Raw genomic sequence first — 21,368 nt, forward strand, 5'->3', positions numbered from 1 at the left:
TGGGAGATTCAGTGATTGTCAATTATTTGTGTCTCTCCTCAGTAGCATATTCAAGTACCAATACGAGAGCCAGTAATCCCTGTTGAGGGGTTGAATTATAATGTGGCTTCCTCTAACGACTAAACTCTCTAATGATTCCTTACCTTTTTTTGGTTATCAGAATTGTAATAAAACTGCTGTAATTATTTTTGCAGTATTTTTTTGGGGGGGGGGAGGAGCAGAGTCTTATGTAGTCCAGGCTGTCTTCCGATTTCTTTCTTTTTTTTTTTTTTTTATAGAGCCAAGAATCCTCTAGCCTTTATATCCTGAGTTCTGGGACGACAGGCATGAGCTTCCACGCTCCATGCATCATGCAGTGCTGGAGACTGGTCCTAGGACTCTGTGCTAAGCAAGCACTCTATAAATTCCCAGCCCCTTTGCAGCATCTCTGCAGACTGATAACTGCCTCTTAAGTTTCTCCACACCACCTTCTACTATGTTCCTCCTTTCCAGTCCTTCCTTACTGGCTCCCCTTTCCTCCTTGACTTGGTTTGGTTATATTAAAACATTTCAACCAGTGCAGTGGCCAGTTCTTTGGATTTGAGCCAACTGTGGAAAAACTTTCCTTGGGCCGTATTTCCTTCTTTATCTGGAAATAGGCGAGGTCCTCCCAATGATCTTTCTTTGTAGTTGCATACAAACTCTAAGATAAGATCGACAGTGTTAAGTAAAGTATTTCAAGACTGGAACACTGAATAAATTGCAAAGACTCTTCTAAAGTCTGCAAATGACTTGAGGATAAAAACTTAGAGTGAAAATAGTATACATAAATTTGAAAAATATGAAAAGAATATCCTTCCTTAATCCTCCATTTAACCCACTGAACACTGTTGGGCATTTGTTGAATTTTTATTCCTGCCTTGCCTCTCCCTACCTCCTTCCTTATTGAAGCCTACTTGGAGTACAACCTTTGAGCTTTGGTGTTATCTTTCTTCTGTCTACCACTGTAATGTGGCCATAAAAGTAGGGGGTGTATCTTTTTCTCAGCACTCAGAGAATGAATAAACATGTCTTTTGAGAGAAAATGCCTTTAATATGCTATTAAGGAAAAAAATCAATTTTTCAGAGTCTAGTGAGATAGAAAAACAGCAATAGCTTTATACCAAGAAAGGGCAACATACAGGTAAATGTGACTGTTACAGACAAAGGTGCATCTTTTATGTGTTAAGAGTGAGTTTGGACTTATCATTTCAAACTGAAGAAGATCCCCCTCTGTAGGCAGAAGTCCTCATCAGCATCTGTAATTGTCTTATTTTATTTCTTTGGAAAGTGACCAGATGCTCACACCTCAATTTTCTTATCAGTAAAATGGGGCAACATAAATGTATTGTAAGGAATATACTTCCAAGAGTCAGAAGTGGAAGGATTTTTCCTTAAATCTTTCAGCACTAATTGATATGTCCTCAGCAGGAACCATGAAACTGTAAGCCCCCTTTCTGAGATTTTTCTTAAAGGACTGGGAAGACACAGTTCTTATTTTCAATCCCCAAACAGGTAATTGTGAGACCTTGTCTTAAGACTGGAGGTCTAGTCTTTGGCCACATTGATGCTCGAACAGTGTACTGGGCCCACACAAGAGCTCCAGGCCACCCTACTCACTTCAGCAGTATCTTTACCTGGATTGTGTGACTCTAAGTGGTGACATGCAGCTCTTTGAGAGGGCAGGATGGTTTATTCTGTGTGTTGACTATCTATCTGCCTTGCTATTGACTCAATTAACATGGCCTGTATTATTCTAGTCTGATTTCCCTGTTCTGACAAGATATGAAATGAATACATCTTCAAGTTCTATGATTAGGTATTTGATGGCAGTCGAGTGTTATTCGAGGGGAAAAATGATCTTTGCTTTATTAGCCAGTGGCGATAGATTTGTAAATAACCTCCTGATGTTGTCTTACCAAGTTAGCTTGTTAAGAAAATGAGGTTTTTTGTTTTGTTTTTGTTTTTGTTTTTAGTTTTTCGAGACAGGGTTTCTCTGTGTAGCTTTGGAGCCTGTCCTGGCACTCGCTCTGGAGACCAGGCTGACCTCGAACTCACAGAGATCCGTCTGCCTTTGCCTCCCGAGTGCTGGGATTAAAGGTGTGCGCCACCAACGCCCAGTGAAAATGAGGTGTTTTTAATTACTGCTTGAAAAGGTATCTAAAGATAGAGAAATTTCTGCTTACTTTAATCCTATCCCCTAAAAAAGACCCCAAAGACATCCAGAATCAAATAACAAACATAAGAGCATATGTACATGTGCTCCTGGGCAGGACTGTCTGGCAGGACTGTGTTTTAAAATCTGTTCACAAGCAAGTGTCTGAAATGGTGGAGAAAGCTGCAAGGGCTCGTGAGTCTAGAATTTACTGAGCTTCCAGTCCAGCCCCCCACCTATATAACAACATAGACTAGGAATTATCTGGGGATAGTTTCTGAATGTTAGAGTCTTCTGAAATATCTCCAACTCACTGTGTGTCCACTTGTTTAGAATTCTGACTTATAAGGAATTACAGCCAATCTCAACTGCCCTGCTGATATCTTAGAGGCCAAAGAGACACTCACTGCAAAGGGAAGGCTACTTCCATTTCTCTGCTCTTGTTTCATTCAGAGACTATGACCTGTTGTATCTCAATTGGCTGAAATCCACGGACAGCAGATGGAGTGGTGAAAAACGTGTTAGGCAGTTCCCCAGGGCTGATGGAGCCAGAGTCACTTTGCACGGAACTTCCACTGTTCTCAAACTGGGAGATTTTCTTTTTGATCATCTTTCTCTCCTTGGCTCTGCGATTCTGAAACCAGATTTTCACCTGAAACACAAAATGCTTTATACTTAGTGGGCACTTCCCTGAGTGTAGTCAACGGTGACTGCTGGTCTTACAAGGCCCCTTCATGGATATCTCTTCATTTGAGTCTCATGGTAAACTTATGAAGTACACCCATTTTACAGGTTCTAAAAAGCTGTGGCTCATAGAGGACAGGTGCTTTGCAAGAAATGAGACTGAAATAATCAAATCTAGGACTACCAACTCTGAATGCAACTCACTTGCACCCTCTGCTACACAAGTAGGAATCATTATATAAGGATGGCAAGGACTGCTGATGAAAGAGAACGATTTAAATAGCAAAGGTGATTACAAATGGCCATTAAGAGAAACTTCCTTACATTACAAAGTTAACAACACCTAGAACTGGATGAACAGGGTCATGAAATACCATCTATTTCTTGTTGTAAATCAACACCAGAGTGGTGTTAATGTGCTTACACATGGATGGAAGGCAAATTGCTTGAGATAAGGCAATGTACTACTTTACCTTTCTAGACTTCTATGGTTTCTGCCTCACTCATAGATTCAAGGGAAAAAATCACCAAGTGCTCATGTAACTGCAAAGGCTGAATGAGCGGAAACTGCTAACCTTTGCTGTACCTTGGCCTTCATTGAGTACTCAAAGTAAACTAAATTCAAAGCGGGCATCATAACATCATATAGACCAGAAAAGACTGTATTTCCTATCTTGAATGACAGAAAAGCTCCATCCATGGAGCTGCACTGGTGTGCAGTTCCCTTTGTAGTTTGACTGGTTGGGAGCAGAGAGTGGCCACAGTTGTGAAATTTCTACTTCTCACACCTGCTGGTACTACTCAAGAGATCAGATCAAGGTTTGGCTTGATTGGTGAATTGTATTGGAATTCTAATCTCTTTTCATCTATCTGCTCCATCTCTTCTTTCCCAGGCCCACATGATATCCACCCATTAAATAGTTAATAAATCCAAAGGCCAATGAAACAACATAGGATGAGTGTGGATTTAGGGGTGCTTGAAGAAAGCATCTTTCCTCTATTTTGCTGTTTCCTCCAAAGCACAGACAATTGAAATGACTACATGGAACATGTTTGGTAATACCTGTCTCTCAGAAAGGCCCAGGTTAACTGCCAGCTCTGACTTCCTCCGGATGGTGATGTATCTATTGCAGTGAAATTCCTTTTCCAGCTCCAGCCTTTGATGATCGGTGTAAACCACACGGTATTTTTCTTTTGTTCTGGTTTTCCCTGTTGGGGGAGAAAGCACAACATTTCATCTTAATTTGCTTCTTTGGAGGTTATTTGGGTTGAAAGAACCAGTTACTCTTCTGACTTTCATTTATTACTTTTAATTATAAATTAAATGTATTTTTAAACCAAATATGTCATGACTATTTCTTCACTAATTGCATTATCATCTGTGGCCATGATATCTATGTCTAGCTCGATGTGTATAATAACATCCATCATTCTACTATATATATGAAACAAACATCTTTTTAATGTTTCTCCTGAAATGATCAGTCAAATTACAGCTACTCCACCACTGACCTACTGTTATATCAAAACATTTAAAATAAACACTCAACCAACCCATGAATTTCCATTCCATTCCCATCCACATATAACAATTGAATGAGCATTAATGGCAACATCCCCCCTGAATTACATTCTATGCAATTCTTTCATGCCTGTTTCCCATTAAGCATCTTACCCACTCTGTTGTGTTATGCAGAAAATGGCTTATCCCCATCGTATAAATGAGGAACCCAAGGTTCAGTAAAGGGAAGTGAATTTGTTCTACTTCGCTTAGGAGTGTAGAGTTAAGCATGTACCTTTGACTCCCAGTTCAATATGCTAGATTTATCCCCAGTTTAAACCTGTTGGGAAGTGCAATCCCAAGTGTGGCAAACTATTCTGGAATCTTGACATAGTTATATGTACTACTTAGAAAAAAAATTGTATAGTTTGAAAAGAAATTATTTATTGCTACTTGGCAAATTATGCTTCAAAATAGTTCCTATTATTTATTAGAAAAAGTAATAGTTTTCCTTTGTTAGTCTTAAGGCACTTTTTATTTCCAAGTGGATAGTGAATGGGGGAAGGAGGGAGTGTTGACTTAAGCAGACTGAAGTGAGTGTTCCACGTGCTTTGAAAAGATATGCAAACATTTGGCTTGGGCTACAACATTGAGCTAATTTCTCATGCTCTCCTTTAAATGCAGTTTTATTCCTCCTTTCAAATTTTCCAAAGGTGATTAGGAAGTTTCCCTTTCTTTTCAGTTTCTCTAACCCCCTCTAGGATCTTGTTCTTTTTCTCTGGCTTTTAGAAACTTCTTCTGATCTTCTCTGGTTGTTTTTGATGTGAGATTTTGGGGGGCGACCTATAGGACAAAGACTTCTTTAAAGTGGGTCCCTAAACTGCATTGAGGTGTTAAGACGCAGCACAGGCCTAACAAAGGAGCTACATAGCCTGGATCCCACCCTGAACCTCTTTACATTCAGGAACATCAACCGATTGACTTGGAATTTACAAGCCCTAAACAAATGTCAGACACCCTTTCATCTCCAGGAAGGGGGGGCATGGATGCAGAAACAGATCTATCTTAGGATTCAACTCAATGGCTGTATAACTTATGGGCTACTCAATGAAATGAAAATTCCCTCCCTTGAAATGATGGGTCCCAGCCAATTAACTTTCCTCATAGGCCCAAACTTTGAGCTAGATTTCTGAATCCACACAGAAACATAGGAAACCAGGGATCTAGCTTTTTTTGCGTATCAAAGACAGGATGTATAATCTCAAAGAAGAATGAAAACAAAAACCTGAGGATCAAAATAGAATTTTGAGGAGGTATTTCCTAAAACCCTTCGTGATCAAAAAGGGGCTGAGTTTAAATTTTAACTTGAAGCAGGGGGGTTAAAATTCAACTTGTGTGTGTCTGTGTCTTCAGTTCAGTCAATTAATCAGTAAATATAACCAGTCTTCAAGAGCTCTGGAAAGGCTGTGGTCCTTCCCCACCCCCATTGGTCATAAATTCCGCTCTTGCAGTTTCTTCTGAGGACAATAAAGTCAAGACCAGGCCTCTTTATTTGCCATGAAAATGCTCACCCTTTCCGGCAATATAACCTCCAAAGAAAGGAGCGATGAGAAGAGCCTAGATGCATATCAAAGCTAAACAAGTGTTAAAAAGGATCTGTAGCCCCAATCTCATAGATAAGACCTGAAACCCTAAGCAGACAGGGGAGTATACTACCTGCACAGTTTACAAAGAGAAATAAATGGAAATTTCCTGGAACTCGTCTTGAGTTGCCTTTTCAGAACCACACCTCTTTCCCCCATTGCCTCTTCCTCTGAAATGAGTGAAAGGATTTGTACACTTTCTGGTAGAATATATCCATATTCCCATAACTAAAGCCAAACACCAAAAAAAAAAAAAAAGCACGAAGAGTACTTGTTTTTATTGTCTAAGTTTCTCTATATTCCAGAGACAATGACATTTTGAGACCAGGGTATTTCCTTCTTAGCCGATATTGTGAGTTAATTTAGGAATAGAAAAAAGTCTAACATTTATTAAAGAGCTATTTGCATTTCTCTGAAGTAAGGATTTCGTTACTTCTTCCACAAAGACTTGAACAAACACTTCCGTAGTTCATAGTGGTCCTTCCCAGCACCCAGGAGACAGTGCCCTCACAGTTCAGAAGGCAGTGTCACCACATAGGAGGACTTTCTATCACCCTAAGTGTGTTTGAAACGTTGTTCAGTGGAGACTCATGGCCAAAATGATGCTAAGAAGAACCCCCCCCAAAGCTTTGGGAACATGGTGGTGATGGCAGTGGAGACAAAGATGAAGAAAGCCAGTTTTCTTCTATAGGCAGTACCACCATGATGACTTTTCACCTCGTGGCAATCCTTTACTGCTTTTAAATAAAAATCACATCCAAATTCTTTTATGAACTTGTCCAACAACTTTTGAAAAATCAAGGAAGACAATGATAAGCCTCAAGGGTTATTAAGAAATTAAATTTGTGCAGTGTCCCAATTGAATAGCCCTTTAAAAGTATTTCCTTAGTGCTGAGTGGCTTAATCAGAATCAATCATAATTACTTCCCCCTCTTGTAAACAGGGGAGCCTCTTTCCAGCTCTGCTTAGGATAGTGCCTGACCAATGCTCACACAGGGCCACAGTTCTGTACTAAAGAAAACTGAAAAAAAAAAGACCTGTTCTCATGCACCAGCATTGTTTAAAACATGAGACTGTATGAAAATGTTAACATTCTCAGATGCATTTCATATAAGCTCTGGAAAGACATGTGTTTGGAATAGAAAACTATGATCATCTGGAAGGCAGTAATTTATTCTACATGTCAATCTCTTCACTTTCATTAGAAATCACAGCTGTAATGAATGCCCCTCACACTTTAACTAAAGTCCGTTTCAATTATCTTCAATAATGTAAAAAAAAAAAAAAAAAACAAAAAAAAAACTGTTGTTGGATTGCCTTAATACAGGCAGGACTGCTTCCAGTTTGTTGTCCACAGATTTTTTTTTCCCTCTTAGCCCTAAACCACACATTGTTGTGCAATGTTCCAAGGTGAGCAGAAAGCTTAGGAAGATCTAACCATTCATTCATTCATTCATTCATTCATTCATTCATTCATTTATCCATTTTATGAACATTTAACACTTGCTCTACTTGCTAAGCATATAAAGGAGTACATTTTGGTTCAGAGTTTCCAATAGGGTAATGACAATTATTTTTGTGGAGTTTATGGCCTGATATCATGAAAGAGATTCAGTGGGTCTAAAAATCTCCAGAATTTATGCAAAGCATTACTAATGTGTGTGCTTTGAGGTGCTCTTATGCATATTCATCAACTTCTTAAATTGTTGATAAACCAACTTTATTTGGGCTACAAAAAATATTGCAAAAGGGTGGCCTTGACTCATAAGGACTTCAAATGAAACACACGCTGAAGTTAACAAAGCTTTGTCTATAGGATGAGTTGCCAAGAGCCAGGTAGTTCCAATATCATTCTCAGTTTTAGGCTTCTCTTAAACAATGAAGAGATCTCTGCGAAGGTAGCATGATTAAGTCAGGTTTAAAGGTCTCACAAATGAAGGAACACAGACTAAGGAAAGGAGGTTCCTTCTCAACTTCTCTTGGCATCAGAATTATCCTAAGAAGGCTCTGAGATATATATCAAATGGAAGACTTAAAGATAGAGAAAATTGTGTTTTCCATCACCAACAGACAATTTATCACAACATAATTTCCTTATCATGTCCTTCCGCCCCTCATTGTTTTCTATTAAAAACAAGAGAGTGACATTCTTCCCCTAACCTGTTTCAAAGTATAAACCTAAGCAGTAGCTACCTTTACATCTGTTAGAAATGTGTACTTTGCTTATTATTAGGTTTTGGTGAATGGATGTTAATTTTACCCCCAAGATTAGATGTAACAAAAGCTCTGGAGTTGGATGCCCTACCCTAACCTCATTTTTAAAATTGCATGATTCACCTTATTTTCTTTTTAATGCTGTCTACCACCACATAGGCTTTTAAGCACGTTTGTAAGTGCTACTTTTAACCCTAGGATTGAAACTGGAGCTTCCTCCTTCTGGCTGAAAATTGTCCTAGAGGTAGGACATGGTATCTTCCTATTCTTCCACCTTTGCTTTTTGGAGGAGAGAGAAAAGAAAACACAGGGCTGTGACAAACATAACCATTGTGAACAAATACTATTGAAATATCATTGCCTCCCCAGAGGGATGAATGTGGTAGTCAAATGTCAATAATTTTCTCTAGTGACAGGGAACAAGTATTGGAATAATAAGAAAGTGATAAGATAACAACCACAGCGAAGAGGAGCGTGTCACCCCATCCCAGGCCAAGATTAAAGGACCGTTCGCTTCCTCTCTGCGCCTCCCTCCCCACCAGCTCCCAGAAGTTGCCCACCAAGGGCTTGCCCGGCAGCGACATGAGGTCTTAAATTTGGATCTTTATGCCTGCCACCTTGTATGTTGTCACTGTGTCAGACTTGCATTCTGCCTCTGCAGTTCGTGGACACCTGCTGGAATAGCGATGAGGGCTTTAGGCACTTATTGGGGAGATAATACTCATATTGGTTGTACGCTTGGCAGGTGTGAGCGTTGTGTCTTATGAAATGACAGATCAGAGCTGTAACCTCGCCCACCTCAATGCTTTCCACGGTGGGAAGGTGCATTGGAAGGTGATAGGTTTCAGACACTGTTAATTTAGGCGAAGCGAAGCTGCAGCTCCCTTGAGAGTTCTGTAACGAGGACGCTTTGCAGTAAAAACCTTAGACTGGGCCGTCGGTTGCCAGCTAAGCACCTACTTAGTTGAGCAGCACCAGATTTTGGCGAGTCTGCACACTAGGGTGGGGAAAGATTTGGATATAGAGCAGACAAGCATCGTGACAACCTCCGCTGTCCTCTCACCCGGTTCATGACATTTGCATCTGTTTTCCCATGTGGGCAACGACAGAGCCAACCCTGTGGTCATCAGAAACACTGCCCATGCGCTCACTCCCTTGAGTGATTGAGAAGGGGCAAAAGCAAAACAAAGCAGAGCAAACCAAAAACCCCGTCAACCCTCAGGAAAGGTTTAGTCCCAAGTGCTACTTTTAGCCGGCTTTGAACCTAGGTGCAAAGGAGGGAAGTACTTATTCTGCCAGCCAGCTACGCTGTGGGCTGCTTAGCTGAACTCTCCTGGGGGGCGGGGGTGGTGAAGAGTAAGAGGGCAGGCGGACCAAGACTAAAGAAGGGAGGAAAGGAACAGTGCGGGGCTGGATTACTACTCACCGGTCACCTGCACAGTCTTGCGCATCCATGCGTAGGGGCTGTGGCGGCTCCTGCTGGGAGAACTGGCACCAGCGGTGCCGGAGTCGATGGAGACAAGTGACTCACTGGTGGGGGCTGGCAGGCTACCGCCGTTGCTTGTGCCGCTGGTGGGGCCCAGATTGCTGTAGTCTGGAGAGCCGAAAGCCGGGGAGCTTGAGGGCAAGTCGTTCATGGGCACTGTGCCCATTGTACTGGACGGCCCAGGGTATGTACTCCAGTCTTCCCGGGGCGGACTGTAAGGTGAGCTCCAGGCTCCCAGTGAAGGCCCGTGAGGATCCATGTTAGGCATAGGAGGGTACCCCATGTAATGTGGGTAAGTTGGGGCCGTAGAGAAGTTGGAGGCAGGCAGCGGACTACCACTGCCCCCAGAGGTGCCCACCCCGGCTGTGCTGCCTCCCCCAGGACTCCTAAGAGTACCTGGGTACATGCCCGCTTCTTTTTCCAAAAGGCAGCTTCCATACATGATGACTTGGATAAAGTAAGTTGCCCCCTAAGCCATCCTGAGGTCCCCTTAAATTTAGCGCCAACCCGAGTTTGAGGCTCAAGAGAGAATCACTAGCTGCGCCGCTGGCTCCTCAGTGCGTCTGGGACTACTCCATCCTTCGTTTCCTACCCCAGCTTTCCAGGTGACTGGTAGTGGGCCATAGGAGGGCCACCAAAGGCTGGGCTGACGTCAAGGGGCTTCAGGCTTTTACATAGCATTTGCATTCAAATGAAGGGTCATTTCACTTCCTCAGGGACTTGTTCCACTCCAGGCACCTTCTCCTCCGGCTCCGAGGCTTTTCTGCGCCGCTTCCGGGATTCTTTTGCTTCCTTAGCACCAGTTTTCACTTTTGGAGGCAGTTGTTCCTCAAGAGATTTCTGACCAGCTCCTTCAAAATGAGACAGGGACACGCAGACAAAGTCTTGCTTTCCTTACACTGAGGCCTGCCTTTCGCTGGTCTTCCAGAGCCCAGCCTGCTCTCCTGGTCTCCGTCTCTGCCCATATTCCCCTGGTACGGGTTTTCCACTTGGCCCTGGCCCATCCTGTCACTGAAAAGGACTTTCCCTTCTTCCACACACTCCTCAAGAAGGGGGCTTTGTTTCCATGGACAGATATTTGTTTCACAAATGTATATTCAGTATCCATACTGTGTCAGGAAGTGTTGTAGGCACTGGGGATACAGCACTAACAAACATTTCTCCTTCGGATTCCTAAAGTTATATTCCAGTTGAATGGAAGACTGGATGAATTGGATGCTTAACAAATATGTACACATTAAAGAATAACAAAGTATATAGGCTATGGAAAAGGGAAGGGGTGGGGGGAAGAGAAAGCAGGCATTGTCCGCAAGTCGTATTAATGTACTAGTTTAAGTATCTCTTCCTGCTTTAGTCAGTGCCCTAAAGGAAGGGAATTCTTGCAGTCTCAAATCCACGGCAGCTGCAGCAGACTTGCAATTTCCTTCCAAAAGTATGAGCTAGGTAAGCATCCTATCACCTATATCCCTAGACCCTTTCATCCATTTAAATAGAAGCCCCATTACAAGGCAGGGTTCACTAGGATGAAGCAGAGAACCAGCTTGACTGTTGTACTCATTTATTCATCGGACACATTTTTGATAGCATACTTGACCAGGTTTTTATTCAAATAAGCTGTCCCCAATTTTTTCACCCGAATGACATAAAACAGATTTTAATAGTTTGTGTGACCGGTTCCCCCACCCAACCCCTGTGGTAGACTTCTTTTTTGCTGATTGGTTTCCTTTCAACTACTGGTTTCTTGGAAATCGCAGCTTTTCCTGCAAAGACTTCTTCGTGTTCTTAATACCAACAATCTTCTTTCCTTGCCGACTTTCTTGGCCTGTGGCCCCTGCTCTAAACTGTGCTCTCCTCACCCTTTCTCTGCAGATCCTTCCACACAGCCCTTCTCTCACCCCTCTGCATCCTAGCATCTCTGTATCCCTTCTCACACTCCTCTTTGTACTGCCTTTTCATGTGCTCCTTCTTCCTAACTCATTCTTCGCATCCCTTTGCATCTCCTTCTTCTCAGCCTCTTCTCTGCAGCCTCATCTGATTTGGCTTTTTGCTGCCCCTTCTTTCTTTATCCAGCCTTTGTCTTTTCTGGCTGGGTGAAGACTGTGTTCTGTGGCAGGGTCCTTGTGTGTGGGTTTAGCTTCAACATGAATCTCAGGTTCTTCATAGATTCATGTTCAGGAGTCTGATTAATCTTTCGGTGTATGGCTTGCGAGCTCTTTGGATCTCTAGGCTTTTCAAGATGCTGCTGACTTCTATATTGAACATTTGGTACATGTGAAGGCTATAGTTACTCTTGAGGGAAACAGTTTTAAACCTAGCGGCACACGATTCATCTAACTTTCAAAAAACGCTGTTAGTCCAAATGCAGACATCTCCCCCACACCCACCAGGAGCAGTTTGCTTATGTTAAGCAGAGCAGTTCCAGGGATATTTCTGAACGTCTTGATGACACCATTGTCTTCATTACAGATGACTCAGGGTCCCCTGAACTGGATACAATGACACTTTCTCATTTTGCTCTTGCCATCTCTCATTTGTAAAAGAGCATAAAGCTTTTAAAAGTCATTTATTAATTCTTTGAGAATTTCATACAGTGCCTTTTTTTTTTTTTTTTTTTGGTTTTCGAGACAGGGTTTCTCTGTTGGTTTGGAGGCTGTCTTGGAACTCACTCTGTACACGAGGCAGGCCTCAAACATGCAGACATCATGTGTCTCTGTTTCCTGAGTGCTGGGACTAAAGGTATGCGCTACCGCTGTCCAGCCATGAAGTGCCTTTTGATAGTATTTATCCCTTCCCTTGACTCCTCCCAGAACCACCCACCTCCTCCTTACCCACCCACTTTATATTCCTTCTCTTTTAAAATTTATTTTTATTATTTGTGTGTGTGTGTGTGTGTGTGTGTGTGTGTGTGTGTGTGTGTGTGTGTGTGTTCATGTGTATTTGTGTGATTGCTGGTACCGGCAGAGTCCAGAGCTGGCTAGATCCTTCTGGAGGTGGAGTCACAGGTGGTTGTAAGCCATTGGATGTGGGTTCTAGGAATCCAACTCTGGTCCTCTGGAAGCCAGTATATACTCTTAATGACTGACCATTACTCCAGCCTTCCTCCTTTAAAAAACAAAACCAAACCAAAAATGAGTCCAGTTTATGTTGACCAATTACTCTTGGGTGTGGGGCCAGTCTTTTTGGTGTTCTAGGTTTTAAGTTTCTTAAATAGAACAACTTTTGTAGCCTTCTTGTAACTTTCAACCTTATCTTCAACCAACGAAGAAAGTTCAGGAACTTCCTTAATGTGATAACTTTTAGACATGAGCATGCTAGTGAAGCTATGGCAGCCAGGGCAGAGTCATGGTATACAGGTTTTGGGTTCTGTTCACCATGCCAGGTGTTGTTTGGGGCATGTGGGTGGCCTCTTCAATACAAATTTCCAAAGATATCTGGCTAGACTGGTGGGTTCCACCACCGCAAGTCTGGGAATTCCAGCTTCAGCTATACCAGTATAAGGACTTAGCACTAGTCTATGAGTTGTTGATTCAGATAGTACAAAGCTGCCTATTGGTTGTATTCAGGTTGTTTGTGAACCTGTTCACAATAAGTCATTGAATGGGAGCCTTGGGTGTAGTGGACATACTCACAATTTTATCCCTTTTCAGAGTAAAGCAATATGATGAAACAAACAACTCACATTATAGAATATGAAGCACATGAAGATACAAGGTCCCAAACAAACTCTCTTTCATGTGCACCCTCTCCTTTCCATCTTAGGGACCAAAGGATTCTGTTTAGAGCAGAACTCAAGTAGCCCACCCCAAACTCAAAGTTTTTTTTATTTTTTTTTTTTTATTAATTCAAGTTAGGGAACAAGCTTGTTTCACATGTAAGTCCCTTCTCCCTCTCCCTCCCCTCACCCCCTTTCCTCCTCCCCCACCCCCAACCTACCCCCCACAAACTCAAGGTTTTAAAGAGCCAAGGAAAGCTAGAATCCTAGGGTTCTGAAAGTGACAGGCATGCTCTCCTCCTGTGTTGCCTCAAAGCACAGAAGTCCATATTGCCTCTAAAACAGTATCATATAGTCACATAAGCCAGTTTCCCACCAGAAATAGATGCCTGGGTTATTGTTCTCTTGCTTCTTCTCCTGTAGATTTACATTCTGAACCCTTCATCCTTCCCTATTGGTCCTAGGATCTGGTGAAAGCAGTGAAAATTTCCACTCACGATGGAAAGAAGAACAAATATTTTTAAGTAGTGGGTGCTGAACTGTGTATGAATAAAGCATGTGGCCTTATTAAGCTTGGGTTCTATTTTTAATATTACATTTATTTATTTATTTATTTATTTATTTATTTATTTATTTATTTGTGTGTGTGTGTGTGCGCGCGCGCGTGCGCGCGTGCATGTGTTGTAATGTGGAATTCAGAAGACAACTTGTAGGAATTTATCTTTTCTTCCATGTGAATCCTGAGGATTAAACTTAGATCATCAGGTTTGTCAGCTACTGAACTATCTCACTGGCCCTTAAGCTTGTATTCTAGTGGGGATGTTATTAGATAATTAAATTTTGTGGTCTGTCAAACAGCAAAAACTTCCATGAAGAAAAAGAAAGCAATAGATGATATGGATTGTTGGAGAAAGATACTGCAATTTTAAGATTAGTAGTCTCTAAAAATTTCTTTTGGAAATAACAGATGTATAAATTACAAGAGATGATGGACTATGTCATGAGGAAAGCTCTACACCAAGAGAACAAGTGAATAGGGAATGTTTGTTTTCTATTGGAGAAAGCAGATGAGGTCCAAGTGCTGAGGAAAGAGTAAGACTTGGTAAAGATTAAGTTTTTCTCTTAATGAAGTACAGATACTGTAGGATTTTGAGTAGATGAATATTATGGTGAATTGCTTTGGCCATTGAATTTAAAATAGACCATAAATTTGGCAAGGAAGAACACATCTATCAGCAACCCCAGCATTTGGCAGGTAGAATGAGGAGGATCAGGTTTTCAGTGCCATCTTCAGTGACATAGCAAGTTCAAGGGCAATTTGGACTGCATGAGAACCTGCCTCAAAACTAATAAACAAGTAAACAAACAAATTGCCAAATACTGTAAGCAAGCAAAAATAGAATTAGGAAGATCAATTAAATATTTATTGCAACTTTGTGAGTGACAGTGGGGATGGATTCTATATATATTTTAAAGTTGTTTCTGAGAAGAAGTAAAAGAAGCAATTGGTCAGCAAAAACTACTGAAAAGTGTTGTGCAAGGGAGAAGGACTAAGGCCATTTTATACCTCTAGGTAATGTACCTACAGGTTCCTTACACAATGATCTCACTTAATCCTCACAAAACTCCACAAATGATTTATTATTCCTATTTTAAAGATGAAAAGCTCTGAATTCTTTTACTTATTCTATACAGAGGCAAACTAGCCCATGTGGTATTTGACATAATATGTCAGGACAAAGGGACATGGAGGACCTTTATAAGTCCTGTAACAGGGCATGGTGGCTCATGACTGTAATCCCAGCACTTGGAAGGCTGAGGTGGAAGATTGCCACAAGTTCAGAACCCATCTGAACTGCATAGTGAGTTCAGGCCAGTGTGGGTTACAGAGGGGACTCATCAAAAAACAAAAATAAAAAAGGAGAAGGGATTAGAAGGAGAAAAGAGGAGAGGGAAGAGAAGGAGAGAAAAATAACAACCCAATGAATCCAGTGTTACACATGAGGAGACAAGAGGGCTTGAAAGGGCAAGATTTTAAGGGACTGAAGGACAGAACCGTGATTTGAAAAACAGGTCTGTCGACTATGGGTTCATCATTCTTTCCACTAGAAGGTACTATTTTTGCATATATACTTTCTGTGCCCGAACTGTCTCCACAATCTTTAAGTTATAGAAAGATTAAAAGTTCAATTTCTCTGTTTCACAAGACTCAGCCCCAATACCTAACTTTTCCCTAAAGTCTCTTAATCTTTCTCTCAGAAAGTTATGTTCCTTTTGTTTGAGTTCCATTAAAGATGCTGGTCCCTAAATGACTGTCACTATTTGGTCTGCTTCAGGGCTATTTAAAGTCTTATCTGACTCTTTTGGGATCTGAGTGCTTTGAGAAAACATGAGCTGATGTGTTTGCATCCAGTAGAACAGAACATCCTCTACTCCGCAATTTTGGGAAGTATTTATGTACTGAATCAGTAAAGGACCTTTGGATGGTGAAAGAACCTTTGGATTGTGGATTGGAAACCATGCTGACCCAGTGACCCATCTACAGGGAGTGGGGGCAAGGGTGGTAAGAACACTGCCTGGTGCTTGCCAGGGTTCCACTTCAGGATTCTCTCTCCAGTTTTGGTGTGTGTGTGTGTGTGTGTGTGTGTGTGTGTGTGTGTGTGTGTGTGTGTGTGTGTGTTGGAAAAGGGACAGACAAGGAATCTAGTTTATTTAAAAGCAACTTTTGATTTCTTTCTTAACTTGAATGTTAACCAGAGAAGCAGCCTCACTGAAGGGAGTGAAATTTATAGAAGCAGTGGTGGAATGGGGCTTCAAACACTGGGGTGATTCCTTTCACTGTCCAGGTTAATTTTAAGGCTGAAGGAGAAATTGAATGTGAAATTATTGATGAACCACGGGGACCTGGTTAAACCCTTGAATTCTTGGGAAAACTCATCACCTGACAATTTTTTTCCTAAACCTAGATTGGCCCCTCAATGCTGCTAGAGCAGTTGAGAGCATCTCTCCATCCTAGTACATTCCCCTCTAATAGTTTTCTCCACCTCCCTGGCCCAGACTGAGGCCAGGTTTAAGCCTTTGCCAAGGAATTTGAAGAGCACAATGATCTCTTTGTCTTATAGAGCTTGGATTCTGTTATTAATCTTAGGGTTCTCCTAGTCCTGAGAAGGACACACAGAGTTCAGAATTTAAGTCCATCTCTGATGGAATGGTAACTGAGGATGAGAATAAACCAGAAACTTACCCAGGCATACACTAGCAAACAGCCCATGAGCTTGGAAAGCCCAAGCATAATTCACTATGGTCTACCACAGGGCACTCCACTTCTTCCAGCTTCAGCTTTCAATATGAAAACCAGGGATAAACAATAGAAAGGTCTCTATAATGATGTTGAGAGGGTTCAATGCAACAACAGTGTGTTCAGCAAATAGCTATTATTACTATCATCCACAGAGTGGCTGAGAATACAAAGCATGGGCCTACCATGCCTCCGTGGTTCCACTCATGAATGGAATGCCTGATGATTGGTGTGAAGACTGAGAACAGCATGGACATCTCTGCCTGTTGACTCTCTGTTCAAGTTTTGCGCTGCAATCTGCCTACCCATTCCCACCTTTCTCCTTGATCTTGTTGGAGCCTTAGTGATGCTAGTGCTCAAATAAACTTCATCTTCTGACCATCTTCATCACTCTGACAAACATCTGCACTTCCAGGGAGGGTATTCTAGAGGAATCACTGAGTGTTGGTCAAAGCAAGACCAAAGTATGTTTCATAATAAGATCAGAGTATCTTCTGAGATTGTGAAGAATTAGGACAAGTACTCATTGGAATGGTTTTGGACTAGAGTTCTCTAGTAACCTTAATTGAAGGGTCCAGATCCCCAGTTTTGGATGACAATAAAAAACTGTGGAAGTCCAAAGCTAGGTGAAAGTCAAAAGTTAACACAGTAAAGACATAGGCTTCTTAGACATTCAAGGACAACTTAAGGAGAAGTTGTGTATGAGGAGGCAAGTAGGGGCCACTGCCTAATTCAAGGACTCAGACATGTATATGAGAAGGGTTTTGCAGAAGAGAGAGGGCAGAGGAAAACAAAGATCAAGCCCTGATAGGGAGACAATGCAAGCCCAGTGTTCTAAGCATAGCAGAGGAATCTTAAATGATAGCCAGAGATGGTAAAAATGGTTGACTCTAAAGTAAAAAGAGAAATGCAAGTGATGGCTGGTTGTTGGAGGAACAGAAGCAGAAGTCCAGTTCACAGAGCATGTATGTACTCCCAGTCAGAACCCAGGCATTTCTTCCTGGACATTTCCATCAGAATCAGCAAAGTCAAAGGGATTGAATGGTTTTCAGTCCTATTTTACATGCTAGTAGGAGGGAAGGGTAGGGCTGAAAATTCAGTGAGATCTGGTAACTGGCTCAAGGTTAAAAAAAAAACCAGCACAAAGTTGCTTCAATAGTCCTTTGGTCTTATGACAGTATTCATGCCTGCCTGGGGATTGGGATTTGGGAAATACAGGTTAGATACTATGGCCATATTTGTTGAAGACAGTGTGAGAAGGAAATATTGCAAAATTGTAACAGGAAGATTAAGTTCTGAAGAAGAACATGGCTACTGTATGGTCCAGAAGGTACTGGAGTGGGTGAACAAGTTGATCAAAGTAAAATGGAACCCTCTCACATCTTCATCAACCATAAACATTTCAGACTATAGTGGCACACCTCCGAAACTCTATAGTTTTAGGGTTTGTTCTTAATATCTATGGTGTGTGGCTGTTGTCAAGTATATGATATCTACATATTGTGACAGAACTATATAGAATACTTTCATTGTCCTATTGCTCTAATCTTTGCCTATTCATCCTTATCTGTCTCTGTCCCTTAGCAACTACTGATCTTGGTCTTTTCGAGACAGGGTTTCTCTGTGGCTTTGGAGGCTGTCCTGGAACTAGCTCTTGTAGACCAGGCTGGTCTCGAATTCACAGAGATCCACCTGCCTCTGCCTCCCAAGTGCTGGGATTAAAGGCGTGCACCACCACCACCCAGCTCAACTACTGATCTTTTTAACCAATTCTGTTTGGCCTTTATCAAAATGCCTATCATATAGTCAGAATTATATACTATATAGCATTTTCAGATCATCTTCTTTCACTCAGAAGTACATATACAAAGTTCCACTATGTCTCTCATGCTTTGTACCTCATCTCTTTTTAGCAGTGAATAATATTCCATTGTATGATTATACTGCAGTATATTTATCCATCTGCCAGCTAAAGGATATCTTGACAATTACAAGTAAAGCTGCTGTATCCATATGCAACTTTTCGTGTAGACATAAGTTTTCAGCACATTTGAGTAAATATCAGGAAGCACAACTGATAGATATATGATAGTAGTATATTTGGTTTATGAGAAACTGCCTGAGTATCTTCAAGAGTGTCTCTAAAACGTTATGAGGAAGACAATTTATAGAAGAGTTTATTTGGGTTTACGGGATAAGAGTCCATCATGGTGGGGGAATGATAGGCATGGAGGCTGTAGTAGCAAGTGGAGAACTCAAGTCTTGAACTACAAGCATGAATCTGAGACAGGAAACTAGAGAATAGCATGAATCTTTAAACTTTCAAAGCCTGTACCTAGTGACATACTTCATCCAGCAAGGCCACACCTCATTTTTTATTTGTTTTGTTTGTTTGTTTTTAGAGACAGGGTTTCTCTGTGTATAGGCAAGTCCCTGCCTATCCTGGGACTTGCTCTGTAGACCAGGCTGCCCTTGAACTCAACAGAGATCTGCCTGCCTCTGCCTCCTGAATGATGGGATTAGAGGTGTGTGCCATTACCATTGGGTTAAGGCCACACCTTTAAACTTTCCTAAATAGAACTACCAACTGGGGACCAAGTTTCAAATTCCTGAGTCCATGGGGGACATGTCTGATTCAAACTATCATATACTATATTTTATACTATGATATTAACATGGGATTTGAGGGAAAAGGAAAAGAAAGGAAAGCTTATAGTTTAATCGTGATATATCTGTATGCCAAGTTGATAAGGGGTCAATTTTCCTTGTTTTTGGAAATTTGACATATACTGAGAAGAGGGAACTATGGTGGTTTGACAGAGTATGGCCCTCAAAGAGAGTGACACTATTAAGAAGTGTGGCCTTGTTGGAGTAGGTGTGATCTTGTTGGAAGAAGTGTGTTACTGTGGAGGCAGGCTTTGAGGTCTCATATGTTCAAGACACGCCCAGTTAGACAGTTTACTTCCTGTTGCCTTTCAATCAAGATATAGGACTCTCACTCAGCTCCAGCACCGTGTCTGTCTCCATGCTGCCATGTTCCACCATGATATTAATGGACTAAACCTCTGAAAGTGTAAGCCAGCCCTAATTAAATGTTTTCCTTTTTAAGAGTTGCCTTAGTTGCCAGGCGGTGGTAGCATTTGCCTTTAATACCAGCACTTGGGAGACAGAGGAAGGCAGATCTCTGGGAGTTCGATGCCAGCCTGGTCTACAGAGTGAGTTCCAGGACAGCCAGGGCTGTTATACAGAGAAACCCTGTCTCAAAAAACCAAAAAAAAAAAAAAAAGAAAAAAGAAAAAGAAAAAGAAAAAGAAAAAAGAATTGTCATGGTCGTAGCATTTCTTCACAGCAATAAAAACCCGAACTAAGACAGGGACCTCAATTAAAGAATTGCCTTCACCTGTTGGCTAGCGGACATGACTATGGTATATTTTCTTGATTAATGATTAATAATTGGATGGCCCAGCCTACTGTGGGCTGTCCCACCCCTGGTAAGGTGGTCCTGGGTTGCACAATAAATCAAGTGAGCAAGCCATGGAAAACAAGCCAGTAAGTGGCATTTCTCCATGGTCTCTGCTTCAGTTTCTGCTTCAAGTTCTTGCCTTGGCTTTCTTCAATTATAGACTGCAATCTGTAAGATACAACAAATCATTTACTCCTCAAGTTGCTTTTGGTCATGGTGTTTTGCCATAGCAACAAAAACCTAACTACAACTACAACCAAGAGTAATAGCAATAGCTGTGTTATTTTGGTACCTCTGGGGCTTTCCTGACCAATAATTCATAGGGAGATATTCTATTCATGGCACTAAAATTTTCATTTAATGGCGCATATTGTTTGGGAGCAATACTGTCTGCATATGCAGGGTATTTCTGCTTAAATTTTGTTTTTATGGTATATTTTAAATCTGTTTAATCTCCCGTATGTGTGTGTGTGTGTGTGTGTGTGTGTGTGTGTCAACTTGACACAAGCTAAGTTCATTTATTAAGAGGGAACCTCAGCTGAGCAAATACCTCCATAAGATTGGCCTGTAGACAAGTCTGTGTGACATTTTCATGATAGACAATTGATGTGGAAGTACCCAGGCCACTATGGGTGGTACCATGCCATCCCTGGATAGGAGGCTCTAGGCTATATAAGAGAGTAAATTAAACAAACTGGGAGGAGCACTAGTTTATATTCTTATTGATAATATAAAAGTGCCTTTCTCCTTACATCCAGGCCAGCATTTATCTCTACTCTGACTGAGGTGAGATGGAATCTGAAGGTGCTTTAAATCAGCATTTCCCTGCTAATCTATGATTATTATCCATTTGTATTTCTTATTTTGAGAACTTTCTGTTTAGTCCCATAGCCTGTTTTTTAATTGGATTGTTTCTTTTCTTGATTTTTAGATTCCCCCACCCCATACTTTGTATACTTTAGACACTAATGTTGGATGCCTAGATGGCAAAGATTTTCTCCCATTCTTTGGGTTGCCTCTTCACTTGATTGACAGTTTCCTTTGAGAAGGCTTTTAATTTCATGAGATAGCATTAACCAGTTGTTGGTCTTTGTGAACAATGGGAGTCCTGTTCAGGAAGTCCTTGAGTGCACCTATAAATCAAAATATTTTCCCTAATTTTTGTCCTACCAGTTTCACAGTATCAGGTCATAT

General features: G+C 41.4%; 1 protein-coding gene across 1 annotated transcript; it reads right to left on the reverse strand.

The window, feature by feature from the left end:
• Nucleotides 1–2,618: 2,618 nt before the first annotated feature.
• Cdx4 (caudal type homeobox 4) lies at nt 2,619–10,143 on the reverse strand. The gene is made up of 3 exons (XM_027432863.1): nt 9,642–10,143; nt 3,921–4,066; nt 2,619–2,825 (listed from the first exon to the last, which is right to left on the reverse strand). The coding sequence occupies exons 1-3, from the start codon at nt 10,141–10,143 to the stop codon at nt 2,619–2,621; spliced, it is 855 nt and encodes a 284-aa protein (XP_027288664.1).
• Between the last annotated feature and the right edge of the window lie 11,225 nt (nt 10,144–21,368).

This window comes from Cricetulus griseus, chromosome X, assembly GCF_003668045.3.
Source record: "Cricetulus griseus strain 17A/GY chromosome X, alternate assembly CriGri-PICRH-1.0, whole genome shotgun sequence".
Classification (NCBI taxonomy): domain Eukaryota; kingdom Metazoa; phylum Chordata; class Mammalia; order Rodentia; family Cricetidae; genus Cricetulus; species Cricetulus griseus.